General features: G+C 32.5%; 4 protein-coding genes across 11 annotated transcripts in view; 2 read left to right on the top strand and 2 right to left on the bottom strand.

The window, feature by feature from the left end:
- Positions 1-1,309: 1,309 nt before the first annotated feature.
- Positions 1,310-3,337, top strand: LOC108689577 (mitochondrial ubiquitin ligase activator of NFKB 1-like). 3 transcript variants are annotated; one of them, XM_018196423.1, is made up of 6 exons: positions 1,310-1,549; positions 1,681-1,839; positions 1,941-2,146; positions 2,257-2,441; positions 2,594-2,798; positions 2,908-3,337. In XM_018196423.1, exons 2-6 carry the CDS (start codon positions 1,735-1,737, stop codon positions 3,233-3,235), a joined length of 1,029 nt encoding a protein of 342 aa, XP_018051912.1. In that variant the 5' UTR covers positions 1,310-1,549; positions 1,681-1,734; the 3' UTR covers positions 3,236-3,337. The 3 variants fall into 3 exon arrangements, with proteins under 3 accessions (XP_018051912.1, XP_018051911.1, XP_018051910.1); XM_018196422.1 differs by having other exon boundaries at positions 1,407-1,523; positions 1,599-1,839; XM_018196421.1 differs by having other exon boundaries at positions 1,407-1,839.
- A 366-nt stretch (positions 3,338-3,703) lies between these two features.
- On the bottom strand, positions 3,704-6,723 carry LOC108689392 (cytoplasmic tRNA 2-thiolation protein 1). The gene is made up of 6 exons (XM_018196144.1): positions 6,584-6,723; positions 5,899-6,130; positions 5,666-5,784; positions 5,245-5,433; positions 4,963-5,167; positions 3,704-3,993 (listed from the first exon to the last, which is right to left on the bottom strand). The coding sequence occupies exons 1-6, from the start codon at positions 6,635-6,637 to the stop codon at positions 3,788-3,790; spliced, it is 1,005 nt and encodes a 334-aa protein (XP_018051633.1). The 5' UTR covers positions 6,638-6,723; the 3' UTR covers positions 3,704-3,787.
- LOC108689393 (probable splicing factor 3B subunit 5) lies at positions 6,670-7,406 on the bottom strand. The gene is made up of 2 exons (XM_018196145.1): positions 7,313-7,406; positions 6,670-7,245 (listed from the first exon to the last, which is right to left on the bottom strand). Exon 2 carries the CDS (start codon positions 7,193-7,195, stop codon positions 6,938-6,940), a length of 258 nt encoding a protein of 85 aa, XP_018051634.1. The 5' UTR covers positions 7,196-7,245; positions 7,313-7,406; the 3' UTR covers positions 6,670-6,937.
- A 5,347-nt stretch (positions 7,407-12,753) lies between these two features.
- LOC108689526 (cyclin-dependent kinase 12) overlaps positions 12,754-19,863 on the top strand; it is an 11,858-nt gene continuing 4,748 nt past the window's right edge. For 3 of the 6 annotated variants that reach the window (XR_001931834.1, XM_018196313.1, XM_018196317.1), the window contains exons 1-8: positions 12,754-13,061; positions 14,071-15,439; positions 15,538-16,724; positions 16,807-17,234; positions 17,556-17,752; positions 17,827-18,031; positions 18,126-18,394; positions 18,494-18,661. Coding sequence is in view for 5 of the 6 variants with exons in the window: in XM_018196313.1 (XP_018051802.1) it covers positions 14,079-15,439; positions 15,538-16,724; positions 16,807-17,234; positions 17,556-17,752; positions 17,827-18,031; positions 18,126-18,394; positions 18,494-18,661 (3,815 nt within the window). In the remaining variant the exon portion in view is untranslated. Of the gene's footprint in view, positions 13,062-13,442; positions 13,576-14,070; positions 15,440-15,537; positions 16,725-16,806; positions 17,235-17,555; positions 17,753-17,826; positions 18,032-18,125; positions 18,395-18,493; positions 18,662-18,958; positions 19,180-19,863 lie in introns of those variants that run through there. The other 3 variants (XM_018196315.1, XM_018196316.1, XM_018196314.1) reach the window with 3 other exon arrangements.

The raw sequence follows: 19,863 nt of genomic DNA, 5'->3' as shown, positions 1-19,863 counted from the left end.
AGTACAAAATTGTATAAAAAGAGCTGACTAAAGGATGATAAATATGTAATTAGAAATTTTGCTATAAATAATTCTGCCAATTGAATTAATTAGAGTTTAATAAAAATTACTCGCATATACAGGATGTCTTCGGATTTTCCAACAAGTTTTTAAGAAAAAGTCTTTCCATACAAACTTTAAGTATATTTTATGAGATAAAATGAGAAAAAAAAAGTTATATAAACATAGATTCTAAAATGCTTTATTAAAAAACAACTATAACAAAAATGTAAAATATATAAGAAACAGTATTACCTATAAATTTGCATTTTAAAGTGTAATCTATTTATGTCAATACAAGCTTGATATTGATTAATTTTAAATGAATTTATCACTTTTTTTGCAAGGACAGAAGAAATCTTATTATGAAGATTTCCTTTACTTTCGCAAAAATAATAATAAATTCAAAATTACATTGATGTCAAGTTTATACTGACATGAGGGCATTTTAAAATGCAACCTTGAGTAAAATTGTTTCTTATATATTACATATTTTTTGTTACAACTTTTTAATAAAGCATTTTAAGAACCTATGTTTATGTAACATTACTTTCTTATTTTGGCTCATAATATACAGTTAAAGTTTGTAGATACGAAAAATTTAGGGACATCTTAAATCATTTTTTAATATAATTATAAAGAAGTTAAAAAAAAATAAAGAAAAAAATACAATATAATATCTCTTTATGGCTTGTTTGTCAATTTTAACAATTGCCATCCAGTCTATCAGACGAAGATTTTCAAGAATCATTTCAATATTGTATTGTATGCATTGTATTGTATTGTATGATATCTAATTCTAATTTTAATATTCGTAAGAATTTTTAATTCTTCAGATTAGTCAGAAACTCATTGAGCCTCCGTTATATATCGTTTTATCACATTCATTTTTTAGCTTTTATTGATCGTAATGATTGACAATTAAAATTATTTATGAGTCGCATTATTTTAATAACAAGTGTTATTTGCACAATGATCGATCTCACACAATAAAACACTGTCATAATTGAACACACTGTATTAAAGTTATCTCTCCTATAAATCTTTATTTGAAACAATGAGACATCTTACATTATATATTTTATAAATATTTCTCGCAGCAGTAATCGTTGCTGTAATTTCAAAAAATTGCGCGAATATGTCCTTAACCTATATGAATGTGTGTGTATGCATACGTACATATCGTATATATCAATACATATATATTGATACATGGAAAAAGTAGGAAAATAAAGAAAGAGACAGTGCCAGTAGAATAAACAAACAGAGAGAGAATATATCGACAAAACTCGATTAAGTTTCTCTTCAGCTACCAACAGATGAAAACTTATTGAGATGATTTTAGTTCGTAGTGGTTCGCAGCTAGTTCGCAGCAGCATGAGAAGACCTAGTGTTTTTCTTTCTTCTTTTTACTTCTTTCTCAATTCTTTGCAATTTGAAAAATATTTCCGAGTTGCATCAAAAGGATCGTCGAATATGGACTTGTAATTTTTGAAAATTTCTGACGAAAGTAATCTTTTTTTGTTCGCTCTTATAACAAATATTAAACGAATTATTAGTTATTACTGGCCGAATTGAACTCGAATTGAAGATTGAGAGTCATGTCCTGTGTGTAACCTTAATCCAAATGAATTGATGCAGATTGGAACAATGTAAAGATGGACGATAATATACTTTCCAGAATATAATTTAATCATGGAGTACTTTAGCGAAATATTTTTGCTTGGAGTTGACACGATCGTATTTACTATCTGCTTGAAACAGTATATTCACTACAAGAATGCAATTAAGGCGATTAAGGTAAACAATATTAATTCATTGTTAAAGTTCTAAAACGTATTAATATAAATTGGAATATTTTAAAATATTACAGGCAATTTAAGAACTTTTATTTTTTATAGAATGTCGAGTTACACGACATTGGTCCAGATTTGGAAAATCTACTAGATAAGAGCCTGAATAACAAAGTAGATTATATCGCTATCAGAGGAGTCGTGAAACCATTAAAAGAATCATTACAAAGCGTTAATAAAAAAGATGTTACTGGAGTCATACAGAAGCTTAGTGTCAGAGAACATGTTGTGGCAAGAACATCAGCTGGTTATTGGTAGGTTATTGAATATCACAATTTTATGAAGAATTCTGTAGTTGTAATATAAATATCAATAATCTTGATAATATATTTCTTTCTAATTATCTTAATTTGTAATTCCATAGGTCTGACCAGGAACGAACAATTCAACAAGTATATAATGTCGTACCATTTGTTTTGCAAAATAGATGGTACCATGTTGAGATAACAGATCCATTGTCTGCTGATATTTTAGACTTGGATGTAATCTCTGATAATTTTCAACCTAGTGTACCTACAATTATAGATCATATATGGGGATTTTTTACGGGTAATTATATATAATAAAATCTTGTAATCAGATTAGTTCTTATTTTTATTACATAATATAGAATCATATGTACACTCTTGTAAAGAAATGTGTGTGCGTGTGTTGCGTATACATAAAGTTCTTAAATTTGAATTTATCATATGATTTATTAGGAGTACGCCAACGAGGTATACAGTCTACAGAAAAAATGTTGCGTGAAGATTCAATTATTACAGCAATAGGCGAGCTCTCGAGGTCAAAAACTGAATCTAATTATCTTACTTTGCAACTTCCATTAAATGGATCTCCTTTTTATATAACAAGCATGTCAATTACTTCTTTGATGCGAAAATTAGATGATCATAAAAAAATATACAGGTATGTACATTTTAATGTATTGGGATATTATTATACAGTATTTAATTGGAATATATTATTTATTATATTATTAAGAGTCTGAATTTATATAATTTTCTGAAATACATAGGCTATTTTGTTTGATGAGCGGCACAATTGGATTAGTACTCGGAGGAATTATGATAAGACGTTATTGGAAGAATAAACAGCAGCAAAGATTAGCAGATCAATTACGTCAATCGCTTGAAACATCTCGTCAAGAAAGGCGTCAAAGGGTCAGGGATAGGGATCTTAGAGAGGATCAAATATGTGTAATTTGCAGGACAAACGCACGTGAAATTATTTTATTACCTTGTGGTCATGTATGCATATGCGAAGATTGCTCAGTTAGCATCAATAATAATTGTCCTATTTGCAGAACACAAATTATACAAAAAGCGGCCGCATATATAGTATAAATTTCATCTTGATATGAATGCCACTTTTATATAGCAAAAATATTTTTATTGTATCAGAGTGTGAAAACGATAATTGATTAAAATAATATTATTCCTATCGTACGATCCTATCTTCTTTATATGATAGATGTGTAAGTTTTATTATTTATAAATGAAAATCTAATTTACAAAAATAATATATAAGTACATTAATTACAATAATTATAAAGAGTACAAAACTATTTTCTGATCATGTGATTTTTAATATATATGTTTAATATATATGTTTAACCTTGGATATATATATAAGTTATATTTTGTTATCAATCCTGTTTTAAAACTATGTATTATTTTTTGTTTAAAAGTATATTTATATTATAGCTACAGTTATAGTCGTTAAGAGTTACAGAAAAGATCCTTTAATCTTTAAATGAAAAAGATAGTAAAATGGTTTTTCCCAATAATAATTAAAAAAATATATATGGAAAATTTATGTTTGTAAAAATATATTTTAGGTGCACATGTTACATACTTAGACAGTTATATATTTAATTGTATAAGAATCTTAAAGATCTATATTTTGTTTCTTTTATCCGTATTCAAGTTCATTATCTTTTTAGCTTTACTAGATTTACCAATACCGAGTTTTGGCAGTCCTCTATTCAAACCTTCCAACAACATACATGCTTTACATATGTCTTGACTTGAGACAAATCCACATAAAGTACAATTTCTTCTCTCTGGCATTTTTACATTAGCTTTCACTTGTAACTGCTCACCTAGTAAATAATATTTTAGCTCATCATCCGAAAACGACCTATGTCCAATTGCAATAAATTTAAGCAGGAATAATTTGATTTCAAATGAACAACTCTTAAACGGATTTCTAATTTATATCAATAAAATTTAATGCCAAAATGTTTAAAGAAAATTATAAATAGGGGATAGAATATATTGATTGTGTCTGTAAAATGATATATCATTTATCATGAGATGGAAGCATAGTGAAACCGTTACTTTTTATAATGATTTGATAATGACGTTGCAATTTTTTGATTGACAATAATTAATTAAATGCTAAGGTTGCACTAAGATTAGAAAAATTACTTTTAAAAATAACTTATCATTATGTGTTATTTACTGAAAAAAGTAATTTGTTACTTGTAACGCATCGATATGTTAATTCGTTAGAAATATAAATTATTTTTTCAATTAAAAGTACCAATTCACTTTTCCACTCTATCACTATTATCATTGCTGCCATAAAAAATTCATAACGTTATTATCAAATCATTATTATAACAAAATAACAATAAAAAGATAATGCGTTATACAAGTATCTTCTATCCCTAATTCTATCTTGTTGTTCATCAAATAATAAACAAAGATAAAGTGATCATACACAATATGCGCTCTATCGAAGGCTAAAAAAATTTGAAAAATTATTCAGTCATGACACATTAACATGTGTCAACATAATTAGAAATGCCTCCTCTAATCGACATATTTACCTTTTATTTATTTTTAGCATTAAATTTCGGCATTTAAATTTAGCATTAAATTTAGCGTTTTTATCGATAGAAATTTTTTTAAGGACATTTAATTAATATCATTTCGAGTATTTCTGTCAAAATTCATAATTGGACGTTGACCATTTTCGGAAATTATTCACTATTTTTCTAATTTTCAGAATTTGCATAACAGATAAATATTAATACAGTAGAAAGTTAACAAAAAGATATTCTTACCTGAATGTATTATGTCTATGATAGATGACGGCCTTATTTTTTCTAAATCTTTTAAAAAGGTTCTTGCATGACCTCTATAAGCATTTGGAGCATATATACATTCTGTAGAGAAGTATACTAGATTTTTAAAATATGCATACATGACAATCTCTTTTTCATATGCATATTTTAGAGGTTTACACCGCATGATAGAATCTGCACCAGTCTATATTACATAAAAATATAAAATATCAAAAAAAATTTGTTGTAATCTTATAAACATTTTATATACAATATTCTTACAGTGATTACAGATGTACATCTTTGTAGTCGGGCAATATCACCTCTCAAGATATTCATTAGTACTGTTTCAGCGATATCATCTGCATTATGACCTGTTGCAATGCAATCTACTTTCAAAATTGCAGCCCCTCTGTCCAATGCTTGTCTTCGGAAAACACCACAAAATGTACAATTATTTTTACGGCCGATCTAAAAGATATATTTTTTTATACATGTGTTTGAAGTTATCAAAAAATATAGTTAAATCTCACACCAACTTGATTCACGAGATCGATCTACATATCTTTATGTAAGGCTTTTAATTGATAGATCCTTAAATTATTACATCTAAGTACTGAACGACAGGTTTTTAGTAAACTTTTTTAATAAACTTTAACTAGTTTAAATTTAATATTTAATAATAATATTTGATACAATTTACCTCTGCAACTATAGAATCCATTGTCCATCCATATAATTCTTTGTATGATAAAATTTTAAGTGGAATACCATAATCATCTTTATTTCGCGTCACAGTTTTCAAGCTATCATCTCTGTAACCTAAAAAGATATATTTTAAAAGAAAATTATATTTTTTGTATACAATATAAATTTTTTGTATACAATACAATATAAAGCTTCAATATAAAAATATCATTTTTATAGTTGCATTACCAGTAATTCCTTCATCAATGGATAAAAGAAACAGGTCTAATTCATATTTATATCTTTCATTCAGAGTCTTTAAGACATATGCCAGTACAGTGGAATCTTTTCCACCTGATGCTCCAATAGCAACCTTATCACCAGGCTTGAATAATTTACCATTGATGATAGTATCGTGAATCTCGGTCTCAAATGCCAAGAAAAAACATTCTTTGCACAATGTATCGCCAGTTTTTGGTCTCTAAAAATGCATACATATTTTTTTAATTTAATAATGCAATAATATAGCATTTTTTAGATCTATTTAACAAACAAGAAAGGATTGAAATGAATTGAAATGGATTCAGATTTTCAGAAATATTGATTTACGAATATTAAAATGAATGCTTTTCAATCCTGAATGCATTTTTATTCATTTATAGAAATTGCATGAAACATATCTCTATGTTTTTTAATCTAAAAATATTAGCTTTTTCTGTGCACAACACATACATTGTGAATACTGTTCAATTCAAAATTTTGAATAGAAAATGTAGTTTTTCAATCCAATTGCATCCAATTGAATCTAATTGAATCCAATTGAATCCAATTAAATCCAAAAAAGTATTCGCTATTTAAAATATGCATTTGGATAGAAAAAAAATTTCAATTCATTTCCTTTGCTAGGTAGTATAAATCTGAAAAAATAATTTACCTTTAAAATGGCATTTTTTCCACACTTTGTGGAACATTGTGGAAATGGAGGCATCTCAATTATTTTTCTTAGGCTACCAATAAATCTCGTTATAAGATAATTTCTTTAATAATGCAAGATTGCAAAAAACACGTGTTCTATACATATAGATCTTCATGAACGTAAGCACAATTAAGGTTATATAGCGATTATGCAAAATAAAATTATAATATAGTCACAAATACTAACAAAATCCACTTAAGTTTATTAATTTTTCTTGAAACATCTGATAAAAAAACAAAAAGTTTATATTATTTCTACTTTCGGGAATTAAAAGTTTTTATTACACAAGAAAAATGTTCAAGAACGCGCAATTTAATCTTCCGGCTTTTCGGGCGGTGGTCCACAGGGTTGCAGCATTTTCTCCATAAGATTGAATCTAACTCGTGCCTTGGCTTCGTTCTCAGCAATCGCAAAGAAATTTAGCAAATCGTAGTGGCCCATATATGAACTACAGGAATCCCTGTGCTGATTCACCAGCCATTCGAACTTGGTTGTGTCTGCATGTCCCGTACCGATGTACTTGGATTGTAGATGCTCCAACTGACTATGGATGTTGTAGCGTTCACCCATGTTTTCGATTTAAAGCAGACTTAAATTTCCTCGCGCGATCTCGTTCTTCTCTAATAATATTAAATATTGCATTAATAATCACACGTTTCGTCACCCGTATATCATTAAATCTTCTACCTCTTCGTTTCATAGGTTATGTTCGCTTAAGACCCAAAGTGCATTCGGGGAGCACTATTATTGTGTCATTCTATCTTTTTACATAACAACGAAGATAGAATGATAATAAACAACAAAGATAGAATGATAAAATATACTGACTCCCCGAACGCACCACTAATATACAATAGAAACAGCCACTAAGGGCATTCACTACATTGCTCAGTGAGCTCTTGTGATTAGTCTATATTTTTAGATCTAACGGAATATGTCAATCAGATGCAAGAGCTCACTGAGCGCTCAGTACACATCTACATATGTAAATATACATGTATAATCGATTTAGGCTCAATTGCACCAAAGTCATTTTGACTTTAAGCGAGTTAAAATTCTATCTGTCTCGTTTTAGCCAAAAAAATAGAAAGAATTTTAAGCTTCGCTTAAAATCAAAGTAACGTTGGTGCAACCAGGTCTTAATAATCAAGCATTTGAATTATCAAGAAATGATCAAAAATAATTTTGTCAGAAAGAGATAGAATTGAAGAGTACCAATAGAATCAAATAAAAATGATTTTTAAGGATAAAAGAGATGGACTCTTTTAAAATTTTAAGTTTTTTTAATTAAGTAGTAGTTAATAATAAACTAGTGTAATTCTACTCAAATTTGTTAGCAAATATTTATTGATATTTCAAGAATATTAATAAAAAAATAGAAACTATTATTATAAAATGAATAAAATAATATTATTGTACAATAGTAGAATTATATAGTAGTATTATGTAAAATATTATAATAGTTAAGATAGAACCTTGCAGAATCTGACTAGAAGACAGTATTTTATCAACAAAATTTTGTTGACAAAATTTTGTGAAAAATATACATTTACATTCTCTGTCTCATTCTTTTTTCTTTTCTTTTCCTCTATCTTTTGCGCTCTCTCTTTCTCTCTTTCTCTCTCTCTCTCTCTCTTTCTCTCTCTCTCTCTCTCTCTCTCTCTCTCTCTCTCTCTTTCTCTCTATCAAATTAACAAAATGTGGTAGGTCAATTTAAAATAAATTGTCTAAGCAAGACTCTTAGAATATTAACCCTTACTCTACAAGATACAATTTGATGTCTCATACAACTAGAATCTAAGGGATCACTAGAATTCGTCCATTTTTTTTTATCTATTCAGAATGATTTTAAAAAATCTTTAAAAATTCACCAACATACTTTCATCTTTCTAGAATAAATATTTGAACTTCATTTTGGAAAATAATAAAATGTAATATAATTTATAATTATCGAAAGACTCAAAGAAATTTGCACGAATAGAAAATCGTTTAATCAATATAATCAATATAATCAATTTAATCAATATAATCAATATAATCAATTTAATCAATAGTGACTCAATTTGTAAATGTAGGGTAAAGGTTAAATGTGTAAAATATATTAATGTTTATTAAAAAAAAACATAACTTAAATATTGATATAATAATATCATGTATTACAAAGGAATGTGAATGTACCTGAGAAAAATTATTTCTCTGAGAAAATATTATTATTATTTCTCAATACAATATTATATACATCTTTATCCCTGTATATCTTTAATTTAGTGTTTCAATACTTTCATTTTATGTTTTTGTTTTTCTTGTTTTATAAGGCGTTTTAATCGATTATTAGAACGTCTCAATTTAATAACAGTATTATATAGCATTCTGGCAGTTGGACTAAGACTTTTTGCAAGAGTTATATGTTTCAAATTTGATCTTCTTTGTGACCCATTTGTTATGGGAGTTGCCATTATCGTTAACTGTTCTTCTATTCTTTGCAATCGTTTTTCAAGATTATAAATTACATTTTCTTGTTGTTTTTTATTATCCTTCTGTTCACAATGTAATTGCTGTAATTGATTTTTCTCTATGGTACTTTTCTCATTAATTTTCTGTTGAACTTCAGGCACTTCAGTTTTTATTTCCATTTGTTGTTCGTCACATATTTCTAATAAAACTTGTTGTTTTGATAATTGTTTATGTACTTGTTCTTGTAAAAAGAGCGTATTTGTAACCACAGATTGAGAACCTTTATTATGCTGCTTATCTTCATTTAAAAAATATTGTAATGGCTGTTGCTGTACATTATTTTCAGTTTTAACATCAGTGCTATCATTACTATAAACAAGTAAAGAAGGAATTGCAGTATTCATTAATAAACGGTGATAATGCGGATGTGGAGAATAGTAGTCTTCTTCACGGAAATGCATATAACAAACTTTAAATTTTTGTAATTCATCTGCACACATGCTTTTCAAATGATCCAAATTTAAACTTTTTATCCACTCGAGACATCTTATTGGACTTTTTGGAAATTTGTGAGATGGAACTTTTTTTCCCGACTTGCATTGAGGGACACAACATGCTCTTCCCATTTTTTTTCTAAAAAATATTATCTATTATTACTATGGTATCCAGTATTACTACTAATCTACAATGCATTTTTTACTTCTTATTTTGTTTCTTCATTTTTTGTGAAATGAAAGTTGATGAATTTTGGACAAGACAAAAAAACATAAATGTTACGAAAAAGGAGAAAAGCAAGAGGTAAAAAGCTTATTCTACAATGTGTTTTTTGTTTTCTGTTTCTTATTTTTTATTATTATTGTACATCTTATCTTTGTGCTCTGTTTTTTGTCACCCGAAATAAAAGTTAACGAATTTCGGAAGAAACAGAAAACAATAGCAAGAAAACAATTATTAAAACGGTCGCAAAGAAGAAAGAAATGCAAGAAGTAAAAGCAAGTAGGAAACAAAGAGTACATTGAGTGCTTTCCATTTGATAATACAAATCGACACAAGCATCATTCTACCCATCTTAACATTCAGAGAGTGACAAAGATAAAATGATACTTATGTCATCGAAGGAAAGCACCTATCTTTGTCACTCTCTAAATGTCAAGAATAGAAAGACACTGGTATTATCATATCATCAAATGGAAAGCATCCATTGTAGATTAGAATAAGATTTTTTTTTTAATTTTTGAAGAAAAATGAATTAATTTTTGAAGAAAAATATAAAAAGACCCATTTTTGCTGTGCTCGGGAGAAGTAAAATAAACATTTATTTCAAGTTTTTAAGTACGCAATTTCCATGATGATATTGCTAATTAAAATTGTATCTCGTCTCTAAAAACTATAAGAAATGATGCTTATTTTACTTTTCCCGAGCACTCTTAATATTATATTTCTTAAAGCAAAGAAAAATTATGCAAATATTATTTCAAATATTATCTTATTTGATACTCGTCAAGGATCAGGTTAGACCTGTTTTCTTAATAAAAGTATCATGAGAATTATATATTCTTGCAAACCCAGAATGTCGAAATAACGGTTTCAATCTCCGTGGCGCTCAACAAGAATCAACGAGGCACGCAATAAATTCAATTGTCAATTTTGTGAATAAAAACGTAAAACTTGTTCGTTGTAAACTCAGAAGTTGGAATAACAATTGAAGTTGTTTGAACTTATAGGAAGCGTTCAGCGGAACAAGATGCTGTATTATGCGCATAATATGGCGGCCAATAAAAAATCGCCTCTAAATGTTAATGAAATCCTCACAAGTTTTTGCATTTGAAATGAGATATATATATATATATATATATATATATACATATTTGGGTTGAAGAGAGAGAGAGAGAGAGAGAGAGAGAAATGCTGAGTGCAAACTGCAAAAAATAAAAAAAACATAAATAGACTTAAGATTTTTCAATTCCTGTCAGTTGCATTTAGAGGCAAAGTACGTGGACTGGACGCCATTACTTTGCTACTGCGCATCTTCAGGAATTTACCGGATATTCATTCAAACAGAACAGAAGTCATAACATCAAAATGACATTAAAATAAATCAGAAATGACTTTTAATGTTTTTTTAATGACTTTTAACTATTTTGAAATCATTTTGACATTATTTTGCTATCATAATAATTTATTATTCTGCTTAGGCATAATCAATTTTTTAAATTTAAGATTATCTTAAGTACAGTCTTATTATGAACCAATCAGAAAATCATATTAATACATTAAAACATTACTTAACACTGTTTTAAAATAAGAACCAACTATAAATAATAGTCTAAGTGCTTATGAGAGATAGTGATATTTTTTATATCTGTTGTACTTTTCCGATATTCATTATGAGTATTGAAAATTACAGAATCGTATTCAGAACGCGTTTTTATTAATAAGAGTGTGCATAGTATAAGCAGTGGTCGCGTTCAATAGACTCAACTGTTGTAGATTAACGGAGTAGATCCGTGAGCGCTCGCTGTTATTGGTTTATTCTTTTAAATCATCCAGTAAAGTATATCCACACAAACTTGCATCGCCGCATAATCACATTTTACGTATAACTTTATAAGAGAAATGCGATTGAATAATTTTCTTTATGCATACGTTTATGCGGCTATGCAAGTTTGTGCGGAATGGCCTTCAAAGTCCTTCATTTATTTCCTTTCCATGAAATAAACTCTGATTGGTTAGATTTCTTATGCCTTATATATTATGCTTTATGTAAAAGTCTGTGTTCCTCGCTTTGTGATCTTTTACAATAAGCCATTAGTATCATCAATCAGAAATCAGAAAAAAATTGATCAATCACGGTCGTCAATTTTTAGCTTCTGACTTCTAATTTATGGCTTATTGTAGAAAACCCATTAGACTCATGCATAACGCATATAATGCATAAGGAAATCATCCAATCAAAATTGTTCTTTTCCGTGAAAGGAGGAAAGGAAAAATTTGGATTGGTTGATTCGTTTATGCACTATATGTTATGTGTTATGCAAAAAAGTGTCTGTGTCGCGGCTTTTAAGACATCGATGATTTTTTATTAGTTCATATTCAAGAAACGAAAGCGATAATAAAATACGAGTAAAATAGCTTGTTGTTTTCTCACTCTATCTCATAATCATGTTCCCCTTAATGGCGGACGCGCATGCGCGCAAGATAGGTGTCCTAAGTTTTATTAGAGAAATGCTAATATATTCTATTAACTTTGGAGCGAATATTCGATTCTAGTTTAGTCTGCCGCCATTATGCACAATAGAATACTTTATATTCTAAAAATAGATTCAGACCTAGGCAGAAAAATATAAAGTAGAAAAAAGATAGCCAATCAGAACTCGCGCTAGTAGTCGCTTGTTTCAGCTTTCTGAACTGTCCTTATATTCTATAATTTGTTGTTCAATCGTTATGTATTGTTATGTGTCTGGAAATGGAGATTCAAACTCTAATGGAGGTCCGATGTCTGATTTCTTTTATATATGGGACTCTAATCGCAGGTAATGTGAAATTTTTCTAGATTTCTATCATCTCTTCCCAGCAATCTTCTAGCGTTCTTTCTGGCGCCACTACGCGGCGACACCGACTGTCGCGAAGACGTTACGTCACACAGAAACGACGTGCTAATGGTTAATGGCTTCCACGGCATTCGGTCGAGCTAGGCCTTTATGAGCGAGCCAGAATCCAATCCAAAGAAAACACATGAGACATGATGCGATCGGCCGATAGAACCATAAAAATATGATCGCCTGAACTCTGTACGATCACGACAGAGATTCATTTCTGGCCGGGAACATCGGTCGTCCGCGAATTACGTGCTGGAACTTGTTTGCGCGAAGAGGAAAACGACGTAACCATTACGCATTCTCATCGACCTTTCGTCATTGGTTTCGGCCCTGATGCGAACAACATCGAGGCTCCCCGCGACGTTGCAGGACATACATCGCACGTAAGTACGATTGTGATCCCCGTTGTTGCGTCGTTTCCCTGATTTTCTTCAGTGATCGTCGGAAACTTTCGCTCGGAAAAAGAAACTGGGCGAGTCCGTGCCATGTAGGAGTAATGGCGGCCGTACCAGTTCGTTCTCCTGATACTCGTGGTTCCGCGTACCTCACTCTCTCTATTACGCTCATTGTTAATTCGCGTTCGGCTGAGAATCCGAGCGAATGCGACGCGGCTTATTAGCATAACGCGATCGTTCTGCTCGCAAGGTAAACGCGTCGTTCTTACGATTTCGCTATATACGTGCGCACCGTTAATGTGTGCGTGCGTGCGTGCATGCCTGCCTGCTTGCATGCATGAATGCGTGTGCACATATGTGTGTGATTGTGATCGCGCGTGAGTGTCATACATATCCACGACGATCGGCCCCGAGACCTGCCAAGAGTGCCGAGACACTGTCGAGGCACGTTCAAGCAATAGTGTTATTTCTGTTATTTCCGATCATTTTCGTTGATGTCAGGGTAAGCCAGAAAGGAAAGCCTCACGTTCATTCCTGTTGATATTTTCCCTACTCCTGCTCTCAGCGATGGCTGATGACAATACATCGCAATGTGAAATTACCTCTATATGCTCAAAGAGGATACAACATATAAATTTTTTAAATTATTACACATATAAATTTTTTTTACAAAAAAATAAAATGAATGTGTATGTATATATAGATATATACTCATATTAATATTTTATCAAAACAATAGAAATCTTATAAATGTATTAATAATTATTATGTGTATGTGTGTGTTTAAAGAATACAGTCTAAAATATAATAAATATGTAAACAGGACTCTATTGTTTATTTTCCTATGAAATTTTTTATTTTTACCTTTAGGTTAGTGTACAATAAAAATATTTTTTTATAATTAATATATTATGTGTCTGTATATATATATACATATAATACATTTTTATACATATATGTATATAATTTTATTGAAATATTTGCTTTATTTATATAGGAGGTGACATGCCTAGCACTCGTGATATTGAGCGGGCAGAACGTAATGGGAGATTTCGTTCACGAAGAAGAGGCAGTGCGAGCAGCGACGTGAATCGTCACAGCTTCGATGGTATTGACAAGCGACACAGGAGACATGGCAAAAGTAAGAGTTCTGGAAAAAAAAAGAAGAAACGTTCACGAGATAAGTCATTAGAGACAATTCCAACTGTAGCTTCATCTGTTGTAAAACCGTTGGTCGAGTATTCCGACGTAAGTAGCGAAGATCTTTCAGAGCCTGAAGCGGGAGAGATACAATCGGAAGATAGTCGTGCCAATAGTTACACGGACGGAGAAGTACCTGAATCGTCATTTCTTCAAAGGCGATATTATGGCAGTAGCCCAATTCGTGCTCTTGGAGCGTCGCCTATCAGCATATCTCCAACACCGTCGGTTCAGCATAGACACTCCGATATGCGATACTCCTTATCGAATGAGCAACCACAATCGACGACAATGCATGGTGCGACACCAGAATATGAAGAAGAATCGAGGCGATACGCCCGACGAAAAGAAAAGAAACATAAACGTGAAAAGAAGAAGAAAAGAAGTTTGAGCCCTTCGTCAAATTCAGGAAAAAAGAAGAAGAGGAAATCTAAGAGACATTCTCATAGCTTAAGCCCGCATCACGGTATTGCTGAGGAAATTGGTTCAAGTCCAAGTCGTGAGAAACAATCAATTATTGCTTCCGCTAATTGGTCCGAATCACCACCGTTGCCACTCAAGGACAACATGTCGCCTATTTCACCGGCTACGCCGCGCGAACAGAGATGTCCTAGTGACGACGTGGAATTGGAATTGTCGAGACAATCTCGCAATGTGACACCACCGTCTCTTTTATTAACGCGGCAGATAGAATCTCCGCATACACCTTTAATGCCTCCATGCGCCACAACGCCGGAGAATTTGAATAAAGGACTAGTTACCGTGCCAAAGCACAGCAGTCCTGATCGGCAAAAACTTAGTCCCAGTATCCATATAACGCGCCGGACCAGCGTTAGTCCCGGACACATCGTTATAAATCGTAGGAAGCCGCACAGCCCGAGTCCACCGTCAAGACGAAGGGATCACAGTCCACCATCACGAAGAAGAGACTTTAGTCCTACTCCGGTACTCCATAGACTTAGGCACAGCCCAAGTCCAGCTACCGTCAGACGACGAGAGTTTAGCCCGAGTCCCGGAAGTAGCCATAGACGACGAGCGGATAGTGGAATTATCTCTCCTAAACGTAAAAGACGAGACGAATCTGATCGACGTGGCCATCGGCTTCATGATAAGGATAGGAGGGACAAACGAAAATCGAGATCGACAAGGAGTCCTACTGGGAGCAGGTACATTATCGAGAGTTACTCTTTTCTATTGTATTGAAACATAATGTTGCAGTAAATAAATTTATCACACATACACATAATAATTTCTTCAATTTTAGATTACATTTACCTTTGTCTCGATCACGATCGCGCAGTCCAGGAAGATGGCGGAAATTGTCTCGCTCGAGGTCACGTTCGCGTCCCAGAAGAAGTCGCACTCCAAAGAGATCTCGCTCACCCAGCAAATCCTGCAAGGCTTCGAGGAAACTCAAATCAAAGAGCCCACGTCCTAGAATACCTTCTCCTTCTCCTCATAGATCTCGAGCTAGAAGCCCATCGAGCATCACCGCCCGAAATCTTCGAGTACAAGCGAAAATTAGCGAGACCAGTCTGTTTGCAGAACTTGTTAAGGACCGTAATATGAGAGAATTGGCATTTAAGAAGTTGCAGGCTGCAAAAGAAAAGGTCGGGAATCAAGATGAAGTGCAAATTATAGAGGGCTCCGACGAGAAGGACGGCGATGGTGGCAATGCATCCTCCGAGAATAAAGCTTCCACTGACAATAAAGACAGACCTATAAATCACAAGGAGCAGCACACGAAGACTGGCGATAATGTGGTTGATGTAACCGATATTCCTGTTCCGACGAGCGATGACAGCACTATAGCGTGCAAAACGCCACCATTGCCACCAATTGGTCAACCACCTAATGTACCATTACCTAATCCGATATCTACTGCGATCAATCCGCTTGCTTCTCACGCAGTTGTACATACTTCGCCTAACCCGCCATCAGTGATGCCCAACAATTGTCCGATCGTCATGTCACACAGCCCGAATTTCCCAGCTCCCGCTCCTGCAGTGCAACCACCACCACCGCCGCCACCACCACCATTGCCGCAACCTGCCGAACCTGCAACAGTCTTGGTTGGCGGGCAAGTGCCTGCTCCTATGCCCATGTCAGTGCCGCCAATCCCGTCGATTCTGCCCAATATGTCTGTTCCACCGCCACCCATTCCACCTATTCCTGTTCCAGCGCCCAATACAATCATGTCAAAATTTAATCCACCCAATAATCTTGTACCACTTAAATCTGTAGATCCTCCCAAACCTCCCATAGTAACATTCACGACCAAAAGCTTAAAGAGATTACCTTTGCCACCTGGCATTAATCAGAATGATTTGGAAAGCATAGATTCTCCACCTAGCCGTTCTCCAAGTCCTCCCAGCAAAGCGCAGTTGAAGTTCTCGGCATCAACGAAACCAATGCAAAAAAAGGGTATTAAAGATCTGCCAATGCCACCAGGTGAGTTTTCGAATAAACTTTATATCATTAATGTTTACTAACGACATTTTGACTTATCGTTATCTTATCACTTGAACTATAGTTGTACCTGGATCGGAGGACTTAAGCGGCGAAGATGATCCAAACGCAACGCCGCCGCGTTTGAAAGTTGAACGAGTGGCACCGAAACCAAAATTGAAAAGACCGAAAATACTGAAACGCAGAGGATCGCGAAACTGTAACGCTCCCATGTCGGCTTCCGGCGGTAAAGATTGGGGTGAACGATGCGTCGACGTATTCGAATTTATTGCTCAGATTGGAGAGGGTACATATGGACAAGTGTATAAAGCACGAGATAAACGATCCGGTGTAATGGTAGCTTTGAAAAAAGTCCGACTTGAAAATGAGAAGGAAGGCTTTCCTATCACGGCGGTCAGAGAAATAAAAATCCTGCGACAACTCAATCATAAGAACATTGTTAATCTTAGAGAAATTGTTACTGACAAACAAGATGCATTAGACTTCCGAAAGGTACCTTTTTAGTCATAGCTATATGAAATCTGTAGCATTCTGTATTACAATATATTTGTCGGTGTTTTATTTATTAATAGAATATTATGAAATGTGATATAGTAACATAGTGAGATATCGCTATCATATATAAAAAGAAAAAGAACAAGAACTTGCTATTTGTATATTAAGTGTAGAATGCTAATTTAATTATCTTCTACGCTATATTTTTTATTGATTTAAGATACTGACAAACATGTTCAATTGTCAAGGAGTGTATAATAATTTTACAATCTCTAATTTTTATAGAATGAATTAATTATGTCATCTTCTATGCTTTAGGATAAAGGTTCCTTTTATTTAGTTTTTGAATACATGGACCATGATTTGATGGGTCTATTAGAATCTGGCATGGTGGATTTCAACGAAATGAATAATGCTAGTATCATGAAACAGTTGTTGGATGGCTTGAATTATTGTCACAGCAAAAATTTTCTTCACCGGGATATCAAATGCTCAAATATATTGATGAATAATAAGTACATATGCGTTATTTATTGAGTAATTTGTTTTGTGCAATTACTCAGTATAATGTAATGTATAATTTCAATAGGGGCGAAGTCAAATTAGCCGACTTTGGATTGGCGCGACTTTATAATGCAGAAGATAGACAGAGACCGTACACTAATAAGGTGATCACTCTGTGGTATAGACCCCCCGAACTTTTACTAGGAGAAGAGCGTTATGGACCTGCAATTGATGTCTGGAGTTGTGGATGTATCTTGGGAGAATTATTTTCTAAAAAACCTTTATTTCAGGTAATAATCATTTCTCAAGCTAAAAAAACATCAATATTAATTTATTATTAACAATAAGGATAATTTTTTATTAACAAGAATAATTTTTTATTAGGCCAATGTAGATATGATGCAATTAGAGATGATTTCAAGGGTTTGTGGGACGCCCACTCCTGCTGTATGGCCTTCTGTGATAAAATTACCACATTGGCATACACTTAAGCCAAAAAAGCAGCATAGGAGACGTCTCAGAGAGGATTTCGCCTTTATGCCAGGAGCAGCCTTGGATCTCCTGGATAAAATGTTGGAATTGGATCCTGAGAAGCGGATAACGGCAGCTGATGCGCTTAAAAGTGCTTGGTTGAAAAACGTTCAGCCCGAACAGTATGTTATCTTTTTGCGTCGGCCTTTCGTGTGTATTGGAATATGTATGTTTCTTCGTTCAAATCTTATAAAATGTATTACACTTTCACAATATATCAGGATGCCAGCGCCACAACTTCCAACTTGGCAAGATTGTCATGAACTCTGGAGTAAAAAGCGAAAGCGTTTGTTACGGGAACAGCAAGAGAGTGCTACAACAAAATTGCCTCTGCTTCCCTTCCCGAATAAAGGAGGTCCCAACAAGGATGATCTGTCAGATGTCGGGGGGTGAGTAAAGCCGTAAAGAAATCTAATTTACGGGTTGCTAAAATGTACGTCTTAATGCCAATTGAAAACTAATTTGCTTAGACATTTAGATGGCTGTGTACGACAGTTGTGTTTGGCATTTATTTTCTTTAGCAAAATGTATTGTTCAAGTAACGAGAATTTCTTGAAAGTGAGAAGTGACATCGAAAAGAAAATGTAGTAGTATTTCTATGTGTTCCTTCCGATTCTCGTTTGCATGTCGACCTTTCTTCCTCTAAACTTAATGAATCAACGAGTTAATTTTAGTTTCGTTCACAGTCGTTCGAACACGACGATGCCAATAATGCAGAACAATGGAAAATAGAAGCACGAAACATCCTTCTCTGTTCGTGGCTTCGCTCTACAAAAATTGTTTACTTTTAAACGATTGATTTGATAGACTGTATGAGATATACTTAACATATGTATTTTTCAGGGCATACGCTACATGCCTCGGCGATAATATATTTTACCGTTACAAGATATATTATTTAACTCTTTGGCTGCATCATGTAAAACTTTTTTTTAATTAGAAATAAAAAAGTACAATATAGCTCAATTTCATTATTTTCATATTAATTGATTTAATATAAAATAAATGTAATAAATTTATAATGAATATAATTTCTTCTATAGCTTTTTCTCTCTTACTACAAAATTTTCGATTTTAATTATATTTATGATAGGTTTAAGTTATGTGTTAAAGTATATACAACGTTTGCAGCTAAAGGGTTAATTGTCGTTCCACATATTGAATCATTTACAAAGATTATAATGAAATGATTTTTATGATAACTATTATTATAATCCTCAATATACCTAATAATCGCCACTTATAACGTACAAACTTCTATACAAGAAGTATATGTCCTAATAATCACTGTGATTCAGTCTACCATTCGTTTCTAAGGACGATTGTAAAAATTAAATTATCAGTTTATCTTTATTCAGTTTCTATTTAGATATGTGTATATATCTTGTCAATAATATACGAAAGGGAAACATACATGTATACACGATATACAATAGCATGTATATCCCAAAAAGAAATATATAATGCATGCGCTCACGTTAATATATACTGAAATGAGGAACATTTGTGTATAATTTTTGTGCATATGCGTACTGATTTAGATTCTTTTAGAGATTGATTTAGAATATCTCTATATATAAATATATATATA

Source organism: Atta colombica, unplaced genomic scaffold (genome assembly GCF_001594045.1).
Source record: "Atta colombica isolate Treedump-2 unplaced genomic scaffold, Acol1.0 scaffold27, whole genome shotgun sequence".
Taxonomy (NCBI): domain Eukaryota; kingdom Metazoa; phylum Arthropoda; class Insecta; order Hymenoptera; family Formicidae; genus Atta; species Atta colombica.
The sequence above is the reverse complement of the archived record's forward strand: the minus strand, read 5'-3'. Positions and strand labels throughout refer to the sequence as shown.

Coding starts and splice junctions, on each gene's coding strand:
- LOC108689577 (XM_018196423.1), top strand. CDS start 1,735: ATGGAGTACTTTAGCGAAATATTTTTGCTTGGAGTTGACACGATCGTA. Junction 2,147..2,256: donor AGAACATCAGCTGGTTATTG/GTAGGTTATTGA, acceptor GTAATTCCATAG/GTCTGACCAGGAACGAACAA. Junction 2,799..2,907: donor GATCATAAAAAAATATACAG/GTATGTACATTT, acceptor TGAAATACATAG/GCTATTTTGTTTGATGAGCG.
- LOC108689392 (XM_018196144.1), bottom strand. CDS start 6,637: ATGCCTCCATTTCCACAATGTTCCACAAAGTGTGGAAAAAATGCCATT. Junction 6,131..6,583: donor GAAAAAATGCCATTTTAAAG/GTAAATTATTTT, acceptor ATGCATTTTTAG/AGACCAAAAACTGGCGATAC. Junction 5,434..5,665: donor TGGATTCTATAGTTGCAGAG/GTAAATTGTATC, acceptor TATATCTTTTAG/ATCGGCCGTAAAAATAATTG.
- LOC108689393 (XM_018196145.1), bottom strand. CDS start 7,195: ATGGGTGAACGCTACAACATCCATAGTCAGTTGGAGCATCTACAATCC.